This window comes from Dunckerocampus dactyliophorus, chromosome 1 (genome assembly GCF_027744805.1).
Source record: "Dunckerocampus dactyliophorus isolate RoL2022-P2 chromosome 1, RoL_Ddac_1.1, whole genome shotgun sequence".
Taxonomy (NCBI): Eukaryota; Metazoa; Chordata; class Actinopteri; order Syngnathiformes; family Syngnathidae; genus Dunckerocampus; species Dunckerocampus dactyliophorus.
In genome coordinates, this window is record NC_072819.1 from 41,984,194 (window position 1) to 42,001,143 (window position 16,950).

A 16,950-nucleotide genomic window follows, 5' to 3' on the forward strand; every position below is an offset into this window, starting at 1 on the left:
ATTCTATTGCAATTTCAACAAAATGTATGGGGAGACATAATGTTGAATTACAATGAACATTTGTTTTTTTTATTGTCAACATATTTCTAATAAACAGTTTAAGAAAAAGTTTTTTTTTTTTTTTTACATTTGACCAGTGAATCACACTGGGTGTTGAATGGAGTGCATTCATTCATTGCTCATAATCTGCTAAAATGATACAATATATTCAATTTGGTGTCTTTTGATTTAATTTGCGCCAACGTGGCCTATGCCCTGCTTGAAAGTTGCGAGCCAGGTTGGTGAAATCGGAAATTCCGAGGCGATTGTGAAGTTACATGGCCGATTTCTTTGGTCTCACGTGGAGTTTAGCGGCATTATTTAATATATGTAAGCGTTTATAAAAGGGGTAGTACGTTAGGTTTCTTTGTAAGCCGGCGCTTGGACCCAGAAACGTCGAAGCTCTGTCAACTGTACTTCCTCTTTACCGTTTGATTTCGTTCTCCAGTCCACCTCAGCATATGCAGTCAACATTTCCTGTTTCCACTCTGATCTACTTTGGAATAAAAGTGACTCTTTGCTATTTATAGTGCCCGTGGTAAGTACCACCAAACAAGACGACCGGGATTGGTTATTGATAATCTACCTTTTAAAACCCATTGCCAAATACATTCCAATAAAGTGTCGTGAAATGCGTGGTTGTAAACCTATTGACAAGAATGACGGGGCAACTTGACTTTGACTAGTATTACTTTTAGTAATTATAGTCACTAGTAGTGGCGATAGAACATTAGCTTGTTATTAACTGTGTGCAGTTGCTTTTAAAGCTTAGTAAGGTATTTTACTTTGAAGAACAGTGCTCATTTGACCGGATGTGTGTGGCTATTGTGGAGAAGCTCACACCGCTTCTGTTCGCTCTCCTGTGTGATCATGGCTGCACCGCACCACACCAGCCATGTTTGCTAATTTAAAACCCAAAGGTTAGGGAAGAGTTGTTTATTATTTATCGCGTGTCATCGCTGCTCCGATTTCTATCAAGGCGAAGGCTGTGGAGACACCTGTGCCTTCCAAGATAAGCGGAATGAAAGGTTTGGTAGTTCTCAGTTGAAATATCAGCCAAAGTTAAGTCGGCGCAGTGTGGGAAGGATGATGCGTTACAAAAATCGCCTATTTGCGTACAGCGTAAACAATGTAACTTCATCTGGCTGCTAGCTAACGTTAGCCCACGAACAAAAGGCAGCACGCATCCTGTTGTTAATAGGCGACGTATGTGTCGTTAGCATTTAATAACACACCATGTGACACATTGCTTACATAGTTATATCAATTACCGCTGGTCATCATGGATACCAAGCGGCGTGGTTGCGGTGCTTGATGCCGGGCTGTTTGCTAACATCGCAGCCCTGATGACTCTCAAGGATGCTATCGGTTAGCTTATTTTGCTAGCTAGCTTTGAGTCGCTAGGTTCCATTGTGACGATTTAGCATAATAACCTTGGAGTTGATAGGGGGATATTTTGTCTCGGGTGTGAATGGAAACATGTCACCCTTTTTTCTCACCGACTTGAACTTTTATTTATGGTGTATAAAAATGGACTAGCATTGCTCTGGTGTGAATTGTTTTTGTTAGAATGGAGCTAGCACAGCTTGGCTAACGCGGCGCTCGTAATGGCCTCGTTGAATTAGGAATCAAGTATTTAGGGTTACTTTAATGTTGCGAAGACGAATGGTGTAGGTATATGAATCGGGCCTTTTGAGTTTACGTAGCAGTGCTGACCCTTCAATGGTGAATTGACCGAGGCAGTGTGTTGTGTTTGCATTTATCTTCGAGGCTGTGTACGTATTTAGCAACCTCATCAGCCGTAATGATGGACCTTTTTTAGTCCACTCTTCCGCTGGGCCTCGCTGGCATCTTCATCGCTGTAGCTGGGTGCGACATTTTGACGCTTGTTGTTGGAGCAAAATGGTGCTGACAACAGGCGACACTTGCCAAGTTTATTATGAAATAAATTGAAATTATATTAAATGAGCAATACAGGAAAAAAACGAGTGATACACGCGTGCTTAGTTAGGTCTTGTTACCTTATTGCACAATTGTCACGAAGTGATTCCTCAACATGTATTAATGTGTTTGTGTTTTTTAATAGATGGAGGCGAATAATCATTTCAACTATGGCACCCATTCCTCAGCAAACTCAGGACTGAAACTCTCCTCAGGGGATTCTCTTTATACTAATGGGTCCTCCATGAGTTTTCCTCAGCAAGGCAAGAGTGCGTATTATTATTTTTTTAGATATTATAATCACCACTGAAATTTCCACTCAAATTAGTTTTTTAAAATCTGAAATCTGTAAATACACATTTCCCTCTTGTGGTTGACAGATATGAATGGCGAAATGAATGTGAATGGCGTCACTACTGTACACGGGTCTGGTGCACCTGGTTCTCAACCACCTTCCGGTCCTTACCCGCATATCAGCAGCCACCACCAGGGCAATGTGGGCTACCTATGGGGGGGACAGCCTCAGTACAGTCTAACCTTGGCCCCTTCTACTGGCCATGGCTTGCACCAAAAGCAGCCTGCACCAGGGATGATGCAGCCTCTGTCACAACATCACTTCCAGGCTCATGGACAGTACCAACTCAATGGGGATATGGCACGACCGCAGCAGCCCCCTGCGGCAGGCCCATCAAACATGCCCCCTACTGGCAGCCAGTTTTGGAACAGGAGTAGCCCGGGTCCACAAACTGCCAGTTTCACGTCCCGCAGTATGTATGGTACCTTTCAGAGCCCGTCACATTCTGGAATTTCTCCATCACCACTCCACCAGCAGCAAGTATCCCCTCCGTCACAACAGCACCTCCATTCCCACCAGCGGCCACCCCACCTCCTCCCGCAGCACCAGCAACCGCAGCACTACGGTGTCATGCCAAATGGGATGCCCTACTACCAGCAGACACATACATCTCTGCCATCACCTCAGCATCCAAAGCAGTTGACGCCTCAAGGTCAGATTATACTCCCGGTGGCCCAGAATTTTACGCCCCCACGTGACACAGAGGGAGCACCCTCAGGAGCGGTGACATCCTCATCGACTGTGCAGGACGGCGGCTCTCTCAGGAGCGGGGAGAAGACACCCCATCCTAGCAACGTGTCTTCTTCCATGCAAGGTGACCCCTCAACACAGCTAGATTAGTTTCTCCCAAGTATAGTTTTTCTCCTGTTTTCTTTTTGCCATTGCCTGTACACTTGTCATAATGACAAGTGTTACTTGTTTTACTAATATATCTTGTGTGGCATTCTTGCTTCTTATCATTTCAAGCAAAATGTCTCCTTGATTTGGAGCAGGTTTTTTGTTATTGGGCTTTAGTTTCATTCTTGTAAGCTATGCTTAACCAGCAGATGCCACTGTTGGAGCAAAAATGCCATTATTATCATACCACCATTTTTCTGTCTGATTCAATGTTGTATTTTCCTCAGGGCATACGATGGACGAAAACGAGGCAAACGCATCCCACATTTGCACGGAGGAGACAGCTGTTGCTCAAAGGGCACCCAGCTCTTCTTCGGCTTACATTAGACATACAAGTGATCATCATAGTTCTGAAAAGCCAACGGCTCAGCAGCCAGAAGTTGTCAGAGGGCCTGCAGCAAGCACACCTCCTCGGACAACGCACCCAGCGTCTTTATCTTCCTCAAAGTCTTCTCAAAATAAGGTTTTAACACCTTCTCAAGTGTCTCGAGCTCCAGCTGTTGACTCTCCTACGGCTTCCCCCGTGTCCACTATTGGTGTGTACCCTGATGTTAAATCTACCCCACCCCAATCATCATCAGTTCCTCCTCCCATGCATTCCTCACCCCCAATGGGGCATGACCTGAAGTCTCTTGCGTCGGCTGCGACAGAGATGATGCTTCCTGGATCTAAACATCTGCTGGTGGGGTCCTCTTCCTCCTTGCCTGCCACCCATACTAAGTTTTGTACGCCTCCAGGCTTGACTGAAAGTTCAAGGCCTGAAGTTTCAGGACCTCCATCGGCTTCTTCATCTCCTTCATCTGAGTCTCGGATGCAACATTCAGTTTCTGGACCACTTACAGCTATATTAGCACCTGCCATTGTTTCCACATCTTCTTACTCTGGGTCTACACCCATCTTATCTCTTCAACAAATGGTTCAAGGCTCCACACTTCCTCTGATGCCTGCTCTAAAATCAAACTCATCAATTTGTGACACATCAGGTAGTGTTCATTCTTCAATAGCATCATCATCAGGAAAGTTGTCTCCTGGCGTGTTGTTATCTGCTGGTAATAAACCTGCACCCGTGGCCCAGCATGACTCCTTGCACACTGCCCTAGTGGTTGGTGCTGGTGGGGCCATTGCATCTGCAGCATTATCGCCACCACAGGGGCACAATTCACCCTCATCTGCCCATGAGAGCCCCTCAGCCAGACCTCTCTCTGCCCTACCTCTACTAACCACTCAAGCCTCCAGGACTGCACCTGTTTCTGTCCCTCCTGCCTTGGCAACTGTGCATCCTGCATCATCTTCTGAAGTGGTCCACAAGTCTGGGTCTGGGGAGCATCCTGCCAGCTCGATTCCTGTCAGTGTGCTTAATCAGTTGCCAGACCACCTTTGTCATGGCAACACAACGAAAGCCTTGGCACATGAAAAAGGCACAAAGGCAGAAGAGGGTCCTCCTCAGCTTGAGGCACACAAAGATACCGGCCCTCACAAATCATCCGATCTTCCAGGACAACCATTGCAGACTGAGCAACAGTCCAGCAATATGCAGCAGGAGCCCATATCCACTGGAATTGTTGGTGACGTACTGAAGGCAGAGCAAGCTCATTGCCCCAGTTCCGAACACCAGACAGTTGAAACAAGTTTTGAACACGCTTCACATACTGCCTCCCATTATGGTAGCAACTCAGCTAGCAGCACGCTGACAAGAATCCATATGAGCTCCTTCTTAGATATGTCCAGCAACAGCTCACGTATACATTGCTCTAGCAGCTTTGGCAACAGTGTTCACCTGGGCAACGACACTTCTCGGTTTGCCAGTTCTTCACATACTGATGAAGAAGAGTCTTCTGTGTACGACACAACTACAGATGGCGGCTCCTTTGTCGATTACTCCAGAGATGACACACTGGACTCCACCCGTGAGCTGGAGCTATCTGGGGCAGGGCAATCCATGCTGGTGTCTTCCCTAAACAGTACTGCATTTGGGGTGTCCCATCTATGTTATGAAGGTACTTTATGGAATTATAAAGTCAAAGCAACATAACTGTGGCTTGTGATTTCTCTCATTAGTTGAAGTTCATATACATTTTCAATGCTGTTTTTTCTATCCTCTGTTAGGTCATGATACACCAGACTCTAGTGCAGTTCGCAGAACAACAATGGCAATCGAGACCATGACTTCACCGAGTTTCCGGAAGAGAGACGAGAACTTCATCGCCTTCAGTACCCCAGCACAGAGCCCCGCTGTACACCCACTGCAGCCAGTCACTGATCAGGTTTTGTCAGCCACTGGAGGACTTCTGAAAAGCCCAGAAAAACCTTGTAAACCTCATTCTCCAAAGGCATTATGGATGAGAAAATCGGGTAATAAGCCTTCTTAAGTTTTTGACATTTTATGGATGAGAAAATTGGGTAATAAGCCTTCTTAAGTTTTTGACATTTTACTTAGGAATTAAATATAATTGTCATGCCCCTTCTATTTTTTTAAGCTCCTGAAGAGGCCAAGAGAAAGCCCCGCGGTCGAACCCCAAAAGTGGAGAAGATCAAAGCCGAAGAGGAGGATGACGACAATGTTGTGGTAGCCAAGGGAAGGCGGAGGAGGAGGGCGTCTGTCAAAGCAGAACCGGTCATAGAAACAGCAGACAAATGTGAAAAGACTGGGTCTACATCTGAGGAGATGGATTCAATCACAGCCACAATCGAAGCGGTTCTTGCTAATCCCTCTGCCATCAGCTCGCCTTTTGACAAACCCAAGATGAAAAGAGCCAGAAAACAGAACCAAGTTGGAAAGGATATGAAACCACCAAAGCAAGATGCTGAAACAGCTGCCAGTGATCCTGATGACAATGAAGACCAAAGTTCCACAACGGGTAATAAAGATGTGAAGACACTTTAAGGTACAGCTCTGTTTAACAGTCCAGTCTTGAGCCTGTGTGTGTTTTTCAACAGGTGAATCTCACAGGAGAAGGGTGGCCACAGAGCAGCAGGTCCAGTTTCCGCTGATGCATGGGTAAAATACATGTTTACCAATTTTTTTTTACTGTGTATTTTTCTCAAAGCAGCTACTGCTTTCTGCTTATTGGTCTTAACGTTCTGTCTGTATTTTACTGGCAAATCAAGCTATGTTATCATGCCCTACCATGACATTCAAACACCTTTGACGATGATGTAATAAAGCTCTCTTGATGACAGATGGAAGAGAGAGATTCGTGTGAAAAAGTTGGATAACCGCATGAAGGGCGAAACCTGGTATTACACACCCTGCGGAAGGCGAATGAAACAGTTCCCGGAAATTATTAAGGTAGTACTTCCAAACTCGAAGGCATTTGTGATTGCCAATTATTCTGGTGATATAATGACAGACATTTATGATCATATCCTTTTAATTGCATTTTGTTAGTACTTGAAGAAACACCAGGACAGCATTGTCACCAGAGAACACTTCAGCTTCAGCCCACGCATGCCTGTTGGAGACTTTTATGAAGAAAGAGAAAGTCCAGAGGTTATTAACTTTACATTTAACTATACATATAAAATTCCTGAAAGAATATAAAAATGCGGACACTTTGTTCTTTATGATGTGTGGCAGGGTATGAAGTGGTTTCTCTTGGCTAATGAGGAGATTCCCTCTATGATCATGGCCATCACTGGCAGGCGAGGTCGACCCCCAAACCCTGACAAAGAGAAACCGAGCAGGGCTCGTGGTCTGAAGACAGGGCAGGCCCGCCGGCCAGGTAGACCCCCCAAAGCCAAGATGATTGACTTCCTTAGTAAAGTGGACGCCAAGCTGTTGAAGAGACTTGAGTCAAAGGGTGAGTGACTGTGATGATTCGTGGAGGGGTAAGGAATATAATGGGTATGTCGTTGTATAGTTCAGGCCTGGTGCAGAGAGCCCTGAATGAAAATGTTTCTGCTCTGACAAATACCTTTTTTATGTTGCATTATTCTAGAAGCACTCACGGAGGAAGAAAAGGAGAAAATGTCAAAAATCAAGAAGAAGATGAAGAGGAAGGTCTGTACTTAAGTGTTTATGATGTTAATCTGATGCACAGTTGTCTTGTCTCCTTCACTTTATTGCATTTTTTGTACCTGGTATTTATATGTAGTTTCTTGTATTTGTATTGCACTTTATTATATTTTTGTATTGTATTTTATGATGTCAGGACTACAGATGGAAATTAGCTCTGAACTAAATCTGGTGCAGACATCTTTTTAATGAAACTGCACACTGTCCTTAATAAACTAAACTAAACTTCTGATTTTTGTTTTAATCACTTAGGCCAGAATGAAGAGAATGGAGGAGGTAAAGATGAAGAAAATGAGAGAAGAAAAAAAGAGAGCTAAGGTATTGCTCAAAAGGATCATTATCATCATTCCTTACAATCACTGCTTACTCGCCACCACCTGTGTTTCCTGTTACAGCAAGAGACCCAGACCTTGGAGGTGAAAGCGGGTCCCCAAGACCCGTCAGCCCTACAGCTCCCTGAGCCTGCATCACAGTCTGTTGCTGAGCCCAGGAAGCCAGGTCGACGAAGGTCAGTCAAGGTTGAAGCAACCCCTCCAGCCCAGCAGACGGATGAAGAGAGAATAGCCCAGGGCAAGAGAGTACTAAGTGCTCGTAGTAAAGCAAAGGCCCTGGCCAAGGCCCAGGCTGAGGCAGAGGCAGCAGCTCGGGCCGACCTCGCAGCGAAAAGAACCGCGGAGAGGAGAGCGCAGACTCAGAGGCGACTGGAGGAACGCAAGAGACAGCAGCTAATAGCAGAAGAGTTGAGGAAACCCACTGAAGACATGTGTCTCACTGACCACAAAGTGAGTTTTACTTTTATGCAAAAGATGTGATTCCAAATCTCAAGGAGATAATGTCCTTCCCTCTCTGTTGTAGCCACTGCCAGAGCTGTCTCGTGTGCCTGGTGTGGTTCTCTCTGGCACAGCCTTTGCTCACTGCCTAGCTGTGGTCGAGTTTCTTCATGGCTATGGGAAACTGATTGGTCTCAATGTACCCAAGGACATCCCCAGTCTTGCTACCCTGCAGGAGGGTCTGCTTGGCTTGGGCGAAAGCCAGGGGGAGGTTCAAGATCTGCTCATAAAGCTGATGGAGGCTGCACTCCATGATCCAGGCCTGCCATCATATTATCAGGTGTGTGATATATAATTCTGACCATTTTCTCTATCAATGCAAACTGAATTCTGGAGTTACTACCATCTTTTTTTTTTTTTTTGCTGTTAACCATCAGTCAGTAAAGATTCTTGGCGATAAGCTGGTTGAGCTCCAGCTGACCCGCAGCACAGTTTCTGAGGTTCTCCGCATCTTTTTGGAATCTCATGGCTATGAGACGGAGGTGTGCAACACACTGAGGACCAAAACCTTTCACGTCTTGTCACCTGAAACCAAGGCAGCTGTGTTGGGTTTTGTGGTGGAGGAGCTCAACGGAAGCAACATTGTGACAAGGTTTGAGCAAGAAATTTTCCTTTTCAGCAAATTTGTATTTGGCCACAAATGGTTCTCACTTCTACATTGTTTTTTACATTTTAGTGACATTGACAACACACTGGAAAACATATCAAACTACAGGAAGAACAAGTGGATTATTGAGGGCAAACTGCGCAAGTACGATCCATGTTTTTACAAGTTAAGGAAATGTTGTAGATGGTGAAACGTTAAAGGTTGTCTGGAGATTTTTTTTTTGTTGTTTACTTTCTCACAGACTAAAGGCTGCACTGGCTCGTCGCACCGGGCGCTCAGAAGAACAACTTTGTTTAGAGGAAAGACGACGCAGTGCTCGGGTGGCTGAAGAGGACAACCTCATTCTGGAAGACAGTGTTGTCTCAGAGAGAAGCAGTCGTCGTGGTCGCAAAGAAGACTCCAAACTCAGTGATGTATGTATCTGCTGTAACTGCATGAAATAGAAATAAAAATTCTTAATTCAAGCTTTGGGTACCTTCTACAGAGTGAAAGCCCTACCAATGCCAGCATTCCTGAGCTTGAAAGGCAGATAGAAAAGCTAACTAAGGTAAGACATGCTTTTCTGACACACTATTAAGTCTTTGTTGCATTCAGTGAAATAATCTTCTACCTTGGGCTGTCTTCAGCGGCAAGCGTTCTTCCGGAAAAAGCTGCTTCAGTCGTCTCATTCCATGCGGTCTGTAATGTTGGGGCAGGACCGGTACAGACGAAGATACTTGGCTCTCCCTCATCTTGGAGGAGTTCTAGTTGAGGGTCCAGAGGAGCTTCTGAGTTAGTCTGAATAAATGTTTTTAATTGACAATCAACTTTAAACAAATTGCCCACTTGTTCATTTTTTCCAATATTTTCCATTCAGCTTCAGGAGACGTGGTTATAGCAGAGGTGCCGGTCACTTTGCTCAAGAAGGAGTCCAAAATAGAAGAGATGCCTGTCAAAACAGAAGACACTCCAATGGCCACCACTCCTCCTCATACTCTGCCTTCCTCACCTTCCTCTGCTACCCCTCAAGCCCAGACATTATCCCCGGAGGAAGACCCCCTGCCTGGCACAGCATCCCTCATGAGTAGCCAAAGAGGACGAGGACGGCCACGAAAAATCAAACCTGAGGTGGAGCTCCACCTCCGCACTGCAAAAATCCGGCGCCAGCGTCGAAGTAGTGTCAGGTCAGGGGGTGAGGATAGGCCGGGGTCTCCGGTTAGCGCCTGTACTCAAGATCTTTCACAGACAGCTTTCCTGAATTGGCTCAGCCAATCAAGGCATGCAGTGCCCAGTGACACTAACACGACAGAGCCTCTAGAGGGCAGTCAACCGGAAGAGGCTGTGAAGGATGCCGCAGAGAACCAAGGCCAGTGGTTCACCCTGCTCCCCGAACAACCATGTGATGACAACTGTCTGCCCTCCTCACCCCCTAAGTCCCCCTCTCAGGTGCAGAGTACACCACCCACACTTGCTGCTCCACTCATGCAGGTTTGATGCTGTTTAAGAATTAACAATAACTTTGTAAAGTTCTAATAATGCAACTAGTAGTAATTCACAATTTCTCTCCATCCTTCAGTTGGACACACCCTTTACTTCTGTTGGCGAAACTCCTGCTGACCCAGAGAGGGAGGCTGCTACAGAGGAAGTACCCTCAACATCAATTATTCCCGATTGTAAGCCTCCACCCCTTCGTGCTGCAAAGCGAGCTCTGACCACCCCCGCCAGACCAGGTCGCAGGCGGAGGAGAGGCAGCAGAGGCAGTAGCCCTGCCCGCAGGGGGCCACGTGGGGCTGCAGCAAAACGCAGAGGTCGCCCTGCCACGTCGTCTTTCCAAGATCTCGAGAAGCAGTACTTTACACAACTGGTGGTCAAGCCCATCCCAGCATGTACGTAGGTCACACTTGAAATGTGTGTCGTAGTAGTGTAGTAGAGTCAACCCTGCCACTGATAAACATCAGCATCTGTGGTCATTTAGTGGTCATAATACTTCATTTGTCTTGTAGCAATGGTGCGTGGCTGGTGGTGGATCAAGGATCCAGAGGAGCTGTTTAGTACTCTGCAAGCTCTCCATCCACGAGGCGTCAGAGAAAAAATACTTCATAAACACCTGGCCAAACACATGGAGAGCCTAAAGGAGATGTGCACCAAACCCATCAATGGTGAGCAAAAACAGACTTTTAAAACTGTGAAAGTATCTGAACTTTTAATTTAATTCTCTAAATGTTCTCTCCGGTTAGATCCTATGTTTGAGCTCAAGGAGGAGAAGAAGGAGGTGCTGATAGAGGCTCTGCAACAGCCTTGGCAAGTCCAGGAAAAAGCAATGGAGACTGACATCAATGCCCTCCAGTGGGTGGAGGACTTGGAGCAGCGAGTCATGGCTTCTGACCTTCATCTGAAGGTGATAAATCAATCATGAGAACAGAGATCTTTAAGGAATACAAGTAATTCATAGATAGTAGAGTAACACAAAATAAACTACTTTTGGTTCACTTTAAGGCTCCTCCTCCTCAGAATATAGTCAATGATGCTGAGTCTAACATTGAGGTACCAGCAATGGACTTTCAGGTATTATAATCAGATGTCCTTACCAACAGCAACACACACGCACACACACACACATGTGGCTGACATGGAATCACTCTCTTGCCATTTAAGCCCTACACAATCCCAGAGCCAGACTCCACCCGCGAGGACCTCCAGTACTACGAACATGATGCTGACCCACGTGATGACTGGATAGTACGAACCAAGAAGGAGTGGTCTGGTCTGCCTCGCATCGCCACCCACCCGCTCGACTTGGCTGTGCTGCGCCTCGCCAATCTTGAGCGGAACATCGAAAGGCGCTACCTCAAGGAGCCGCTCTGGAACCCAGCTGAGGTGATGCGCCTCGCTCCTCTCACACCAACCCCTGGAGAAGAACAACCCATGGATGTCATCAGGTGGGAGAACAGCCTTTGCACACAGCACAGGAGGATCTTATTTCTGTGTCTAATATTAAATCTGATATGCTGCTGCTTCTCTCCTGTTCCAGTCTGGAAAGTGAGATCACCTCGAGGCTCAGAACATGGAGGCAGGCTCTAGATCGCTGCCGCAGTGCCCCTCAGCTGTGTCTGTGTTTGCTGCAGCTGGAGAAAGCGATTGCTTGGGAGAGATCTGTGACTAAAGTGGTAAGAAGGTTCACCATTATTCAACTGGACTTTTAACGTCCAGCCTTCACAATTTGACTATGACACTTTCTTCTAGACATGCCAGGTGTGCAGGAAAGGCGACAACGACGAGTGTCTGCTGCTGTGTGATGGCTGCGATCGGGGCTGTCACATGTACTGCCTGAAGCCCAAGATCACACAGGTGCCTGAAGGGGACTGGTTTTGTCCAACCTGCGTTGCCAAGGTCAGAACTCGAGAAAGAAGCAGCTCCAGGCCAGAGCATGTCATTTGCAGTAGTTATTTCCCAACAGATTGTCAGGGTTGTTCTTCAGCCCCTATATTAAATCTTTCAGAACGAAAGCCAGTCATCACTCTCCAAAAAGAGGACCAGGATGAAAAAGAAGAGATATGAAGAAAACAGCTCAGATGATGACACAACACCACGACGGAGCTCAGGCATGGCAACGCGGCACAAGGAGGCGGCAGCGGCAACAGTGACAACTGCAGCCTCTTCATCCTCACGTAACTCAGCAGAAGGAGGGGCCGCCAAACGACGTCGCATGACCACCCGTAACCAGCCGGACCTCACCTTCTGCGAGTCAGTCCCCGCCCAGGATTGTTTTTTTTTTTTTTTTTAAATGGTTCTCTGTGGTGTGTGCATGTTAATCATTTGATTTCCTGCAAGGATCATCCTAATGGAGATGGAGGCTCATGCAGACGCATGGCCATTCCTTGAGCCTGTTAATCCACGCCTGGTGCCAGGGTACCGCCGTATTGTCAAGAACCCCATGGACTTCCTCACCATGAGAGAAAGGCTTCTGCAGGGAGGGTAAGGCTGGCTCATCCACAAGTCTTGTGTGTCTCTTTTACAATATCACACTTATTGTTAATGTACGTCATTACTTTGTCCCAGGTATTGCAGCTGTGAGGAGTTTGCTGCAGACGCTCAACTGGTCTTCAACAACTGTGAGCTGTTCAATGAGGACACCTCAGAGGTGGGGATGGCAGGACACTCCATGAGACGCTTCTTTGAGAGCCGCTGGGCTGAGTTCTACTCGAACAAGGACAAATAGAAGCCAACAACATTCCTCCTGGTGGTAGAACTGATAACTATTGGTGCTTTCACCAACCCTGTGTTACTGCAAAGACTGTCAGGAGGCTCCTCCAGCTATGTATTTCTCACCTGTGAAGGTATATCTGTATAGAGTTGGGTATTTGTCTCTTGTTGTTTTCTCCACCGGCCTCATCTTAAGGCCTGCAACTGAACTCACTTGAACTTGTTCTCATTCCCAAGCATCATCCCTTTCCTTTAGTGGGTCCTCACTTCAACTCCTGTTTGTGCCACACCCTTTTCACAAGCCCCAAATCGTAGCGAGGCATTGGGTCGAGCCCCTTCTGTGGCAATGACACAGTTTCAGGCCCCAAGTATTTTACCTCTCACATTTTTCATCACTTTTTTTTTTTTTTTTTTTTTTTTTTTGCAGCCAAGCGACTGCGTAACGGACCTGCTTAGCAACCCACAACAAACACATTGGATCAACTCTCTAAAAAAAGAGCTTGTCCATTTCTTACCTATTACCTATTCAACGGAAATGTAATACCTTATACCGAAACATTTCTTTGCTCAATATATTTGTATTATATAGTCTATATAAATATATATAAAGATGACAATAGCTGGGATTATTTAATAGAAATAGCTTGTAGTGATTGTACAGATGACCTCATAGACTTGTCTAGAAAATGTATGAAAACGGCCAGTTCAACTAAAAGGTAATGCTTCTTGGGTAGACTTTGTATAACCTCCACTTAGTCTTGCACGCACACACACATTTAACGCTGCTGCTGTTGTGTGAAACACTGGAGGATACTTGATGTCAGTCAGTCCATGTGTTTCACTGTAGCGTGAAGAAGCAGCAGTCAGTTGTACACAGATTGTATATAACTGTGCTACTTGCACCAGTTGGGTTATCTGTTGTAGAGACAACGCTGAACGCTTGTGACACTGTGTGTGTGTAAAATATGCCTGTTATAAAAGACTTTTTTTGACAGCATCTAACTTGTACTGTACAGGAACTGCAAATGAGTTGGAAGCACTGGCTACATTCCCACGTGGTTACATTCCTTTTTTTTTTTTTTTAAAGTCTTGACTTTTTTTGTGCTGTACATGGGCCAGTAGTGTATGATGATGATGATGATGATGACGACGACGCGCGGCTTGTTGAGCGTGTGTGACATTAACAGGACCACACCGCAGTCCAGCTTTTATTTAAATTTGTTTCTTACACTCACCTCAAATCAGTTAGTAGAAAATATACAGTACATTGTACCTTATTACATGTAATGGTTTTTAAACAAGGAAAAAAAAAGACCAGAAAACCAAATGTGGTGTTATGTGAATTTTTAATAATGTACAGTTTTGGTGACTTCAAATTTTGTTCCTTTATATTTTTAGGACCAATTCATTTTTAAAGAGGAGGTATTACAATATTCAGTTGTATTAAGGTGATGTAACACGTGTGCATCTGTAGAATGTACTGTTGAGTTGAATAAAAAACACATCTAGTAGTAGTATAGTCTTTGTCTTCTCTAAATGTTTCCAATACGTCCTTATGCTTAATGCATATTGGGAAGGAGATCATCCTATCTTTGCCAATTTTAATACAAGATTTTAGATGGCCAGGTTAACATAAGGCAAAGGTGAAAATACTTATAGTTAAAACCATCATTCACATGTTTTAGCACAGCTCAACCCATAGAGGTATCCACGCGCCTCATTGAACGGGTTGGGCCGTTTCTACATGGGGCACATCTATCCCGTTAACTAATTTATGGAAATGGGCCGTTAAGTGCATTTCTTCGTTGTTGGAATGCTGGTTTCGCCGCGTGAATCCACAGCAGGCTATCATGCGCGGACTTCATTGTATTAGCCACAATGTCAGCTAATTATGTTTGTAAAACTATGTTATAATAGCCAAGTACAGTCAAAAGTATTACCCGTGAAAGGCTAGCCCATGAGATTTGATGTGGACTATTTTGATGTAGACTGTCGACCGGTTGGCTACTTGGTACAATTCAATGCAGCGCATGAATAAGGAATCCACCCTGTTCGCGCTTGCCACATCCAAAATGGCGGCGACATTGACATATGATTCGGCGCCCAATGTGGCGTCTAAAAGCACGGTACGTCTGTGTCAACCGGTGGTAATTTTGCATGAGCAAAGGACAGTTGCTGACCAACTCCAGCAGATGGCACTGTGGCGATAAAAGCGTTTTACTTTTTCCTATAAAGTACTGTAGTGATTCAATCAATAGTGAACTATCCTAAATTGCATGAATATACTTGTATCATTATACTTTTGCGTCATAGCTTTTCCTAATATGTGTATTTCTCTTTGTATGACTCTCTTCCTGCTGGTTCTCCATGTTCTTTTTCTGCTGCATGGAGCAACACCAAGATGACAAGGAAAAAAAGCAGGGAATTATTCCGCCAGGCAACAAGTGGCGAAACAAAGTGTAAAAGAGAAAATAATCTGCCATAATAATCTATCGATGTTGTGCCTGTTGCCTGGACAACATTACTTTTTATATTTGTTGTCATGTTATTTGTCACCATTTATTTTCATATAAATAATATCTTTCATCTTTTTGGACATTTTTATGGAAACACAACCTCTTGAACCACTGAACCAGGGGTTTTCAAAGAGTGAGGCGGGCCTCTCCCGGGAGGTTGCAGATAACCTCAGCATGAGAAAAATAAAGAAAACTTTCTCAAAATCTGCCACCCTTAAATTAAAAAAATTAAGTGAGAGAAAATACAGATTGGGTTGAGCAGATGTGATAAGAAAATCCATAAAATGTCACATGACCTGCTTGATACGTGCTCGAAACAGTACACTCCTAAAACAACATTGCAAAAGATATGAAGTATTTGCAGATCCTGGAGCACCTCCCTGGAGACTCCTGTCGGAGGCACATGCTTCTCGGGAGGTGCTGCCGTCACTTCCAGCTGCTCTGCGCTCAAGCAGGACCCCCTGTCACTTTGATGGTCTTCCCTCACATGCACACACACAAACAATATACATAAGATAAAACGTCTCTCCTATACATCTCACCCCCTTTCACTCCCTCATATTCCAGAGCTGGCACTTTGTGTGTGGGTGAAATTGTGTTAGTGTCAGCACTTTGGGTGGAAGGGGGATGAAAACTCCCCACGCTAGCGGGTTCCAGTGAGCTGTCCCCACCCCACCCCACTCTACCCACCCGCCGCACTGACTGGCCTGCTGCACACATTTCAGCTTAGTTTCACAAAAGGGGGATAACAGTTTAACAGTTGTGGTGATAAGAAGTGGCTAATCCACCTGATAATGGGCCATCTCTCCCCCCCGCCAATGACCAGTTCATTCTGGACCCCTGACGCCCAGAAGGTCCAAGTCCAAACACCCCCAAATGTGGAGGCCCATGTAAGACCATCCTTTACATCTTGCAATGTCTATACCACTAACAAAAACAGTGTGTCTCTTTCAAGGCAAAGAAAGCGTTTGTTTGTTTGATATAAAAGGTGAAAAAACAGAAACGCATGTCCAGATGCAGCAGCACAATAGGCACCATGACAACAGCATCATGAAAGGGTTTGTCTCCTTGGAGATCAGAAGGACGCTGCACGGGTAATTTGGAGAAATGATGGAAATGGATGTTGTGGAGAGGGAGCAGATTTGGACTGTGCGCCAAAGCCGGTATTTAGGTGCGTTTAAAAATACTGCTCTTGAATGCAACATTAAGATTTTCCTCATAGCACTGTAATAAATAACATATTATGATTACTGGAGAATAATGATTAATTATTGGATGCTACCAAATCTGACAAAATTAATTTCAAGAAGGGTGACCGGAGGGTGTGTTTCAATTATAGGGGCATCACACTTGGGCTACGGGGGGTTCAATGTGGTTTCCGTCCTGTTCACGGAAAACTCGACCAGCTCTACACCCTTATGAGGGTAGTGCAGGGTACGTTTGGCCAAATGGTCTACATGTGCTTTGTGGACTTGGAAAAGGCATTCAACCATGTCCCTCACGGTGTCCCGTGGAGAGTGTTCTGGGGGTACGGGATTGGTGGCACGCTATTACGTGCCATTCAGTCC

General features: G+C 45.3%; 1 protein-coding gene across 4 annotated transcripts; it reads left to right on the top strand.

Annotated features, from left to right (window-relative positions):
• The first annotated feature begins 507 nt into the window (after positions 1 to 507).
• On the top strand, positions 508 to 13,345 carry baz2a (bromodomain adjacent to zinc finger domain, 2A). 4 transcript variants are annotated; one of them, XM_054783363.1, is made up of 30 exons: positions 508 to 577; positions 2,126 to 2,249; positions 2,361 to 3,149; positions 3,460 to 5,229; positions 5,339 to 5,584; positions 5,710 to 6,090; positions 6,170 to 6,230; positions 6,413 to 6,521; positions 6,621 to 6,722; positions 6,810 to 7,032; positions 7,171 to 7,232; positions 7,500 to 7,565; positions 7,643 to 8,029; positions 8,103 to 8,357; positions 8,455 to 8,669; positions 8,754 to 8,828; positions 8,926 to 9,097; positions 9,169 to 9,231; positions 9,311 to 9,455; positions 9,541 to 10,151; positions 10,240 to 10,549; positions 10,667 to 10,822; positions 10,901 to 11,061; positions 11,160 to 11,228; positions 11,319 to 11,602; positions 11,695 to 11,830; positions 11,907 to 12,053; positions 12,163 to 12,407; positions 12,495 to 12,638; positions 12,723 to 13,345. In XM_054783363.1, the coding sequence occupies exons 2-30, from the start codon at positions 2,126 to 2,128 to the stop codon at positions 12,880 to 12,882; spliced, it is 7,668 nt and encodes a 2,555-aa protein (XP_054639338.1). In that variant the 5' UTR covers positions 508 to 577; the 3' UTR covers positions 12,883 to 13,345. The 4 variants fall into 4 exon arrangements, with proteins under 4 accessions (XP_054639338.1, XP_054639327.1, XP_054639316.1 ...); XM_054783352.1 differs by lacking the exon at positions 508 to 577 and adding an exon at positions 872 to 959; XM_054783341.1 differs by lacking the exon at positions 508 to 577 and adding an exon at positions 886 to 1,067.
• Positions 13,346 to 16,950: the final 3,605 nt, after the last annotated feature.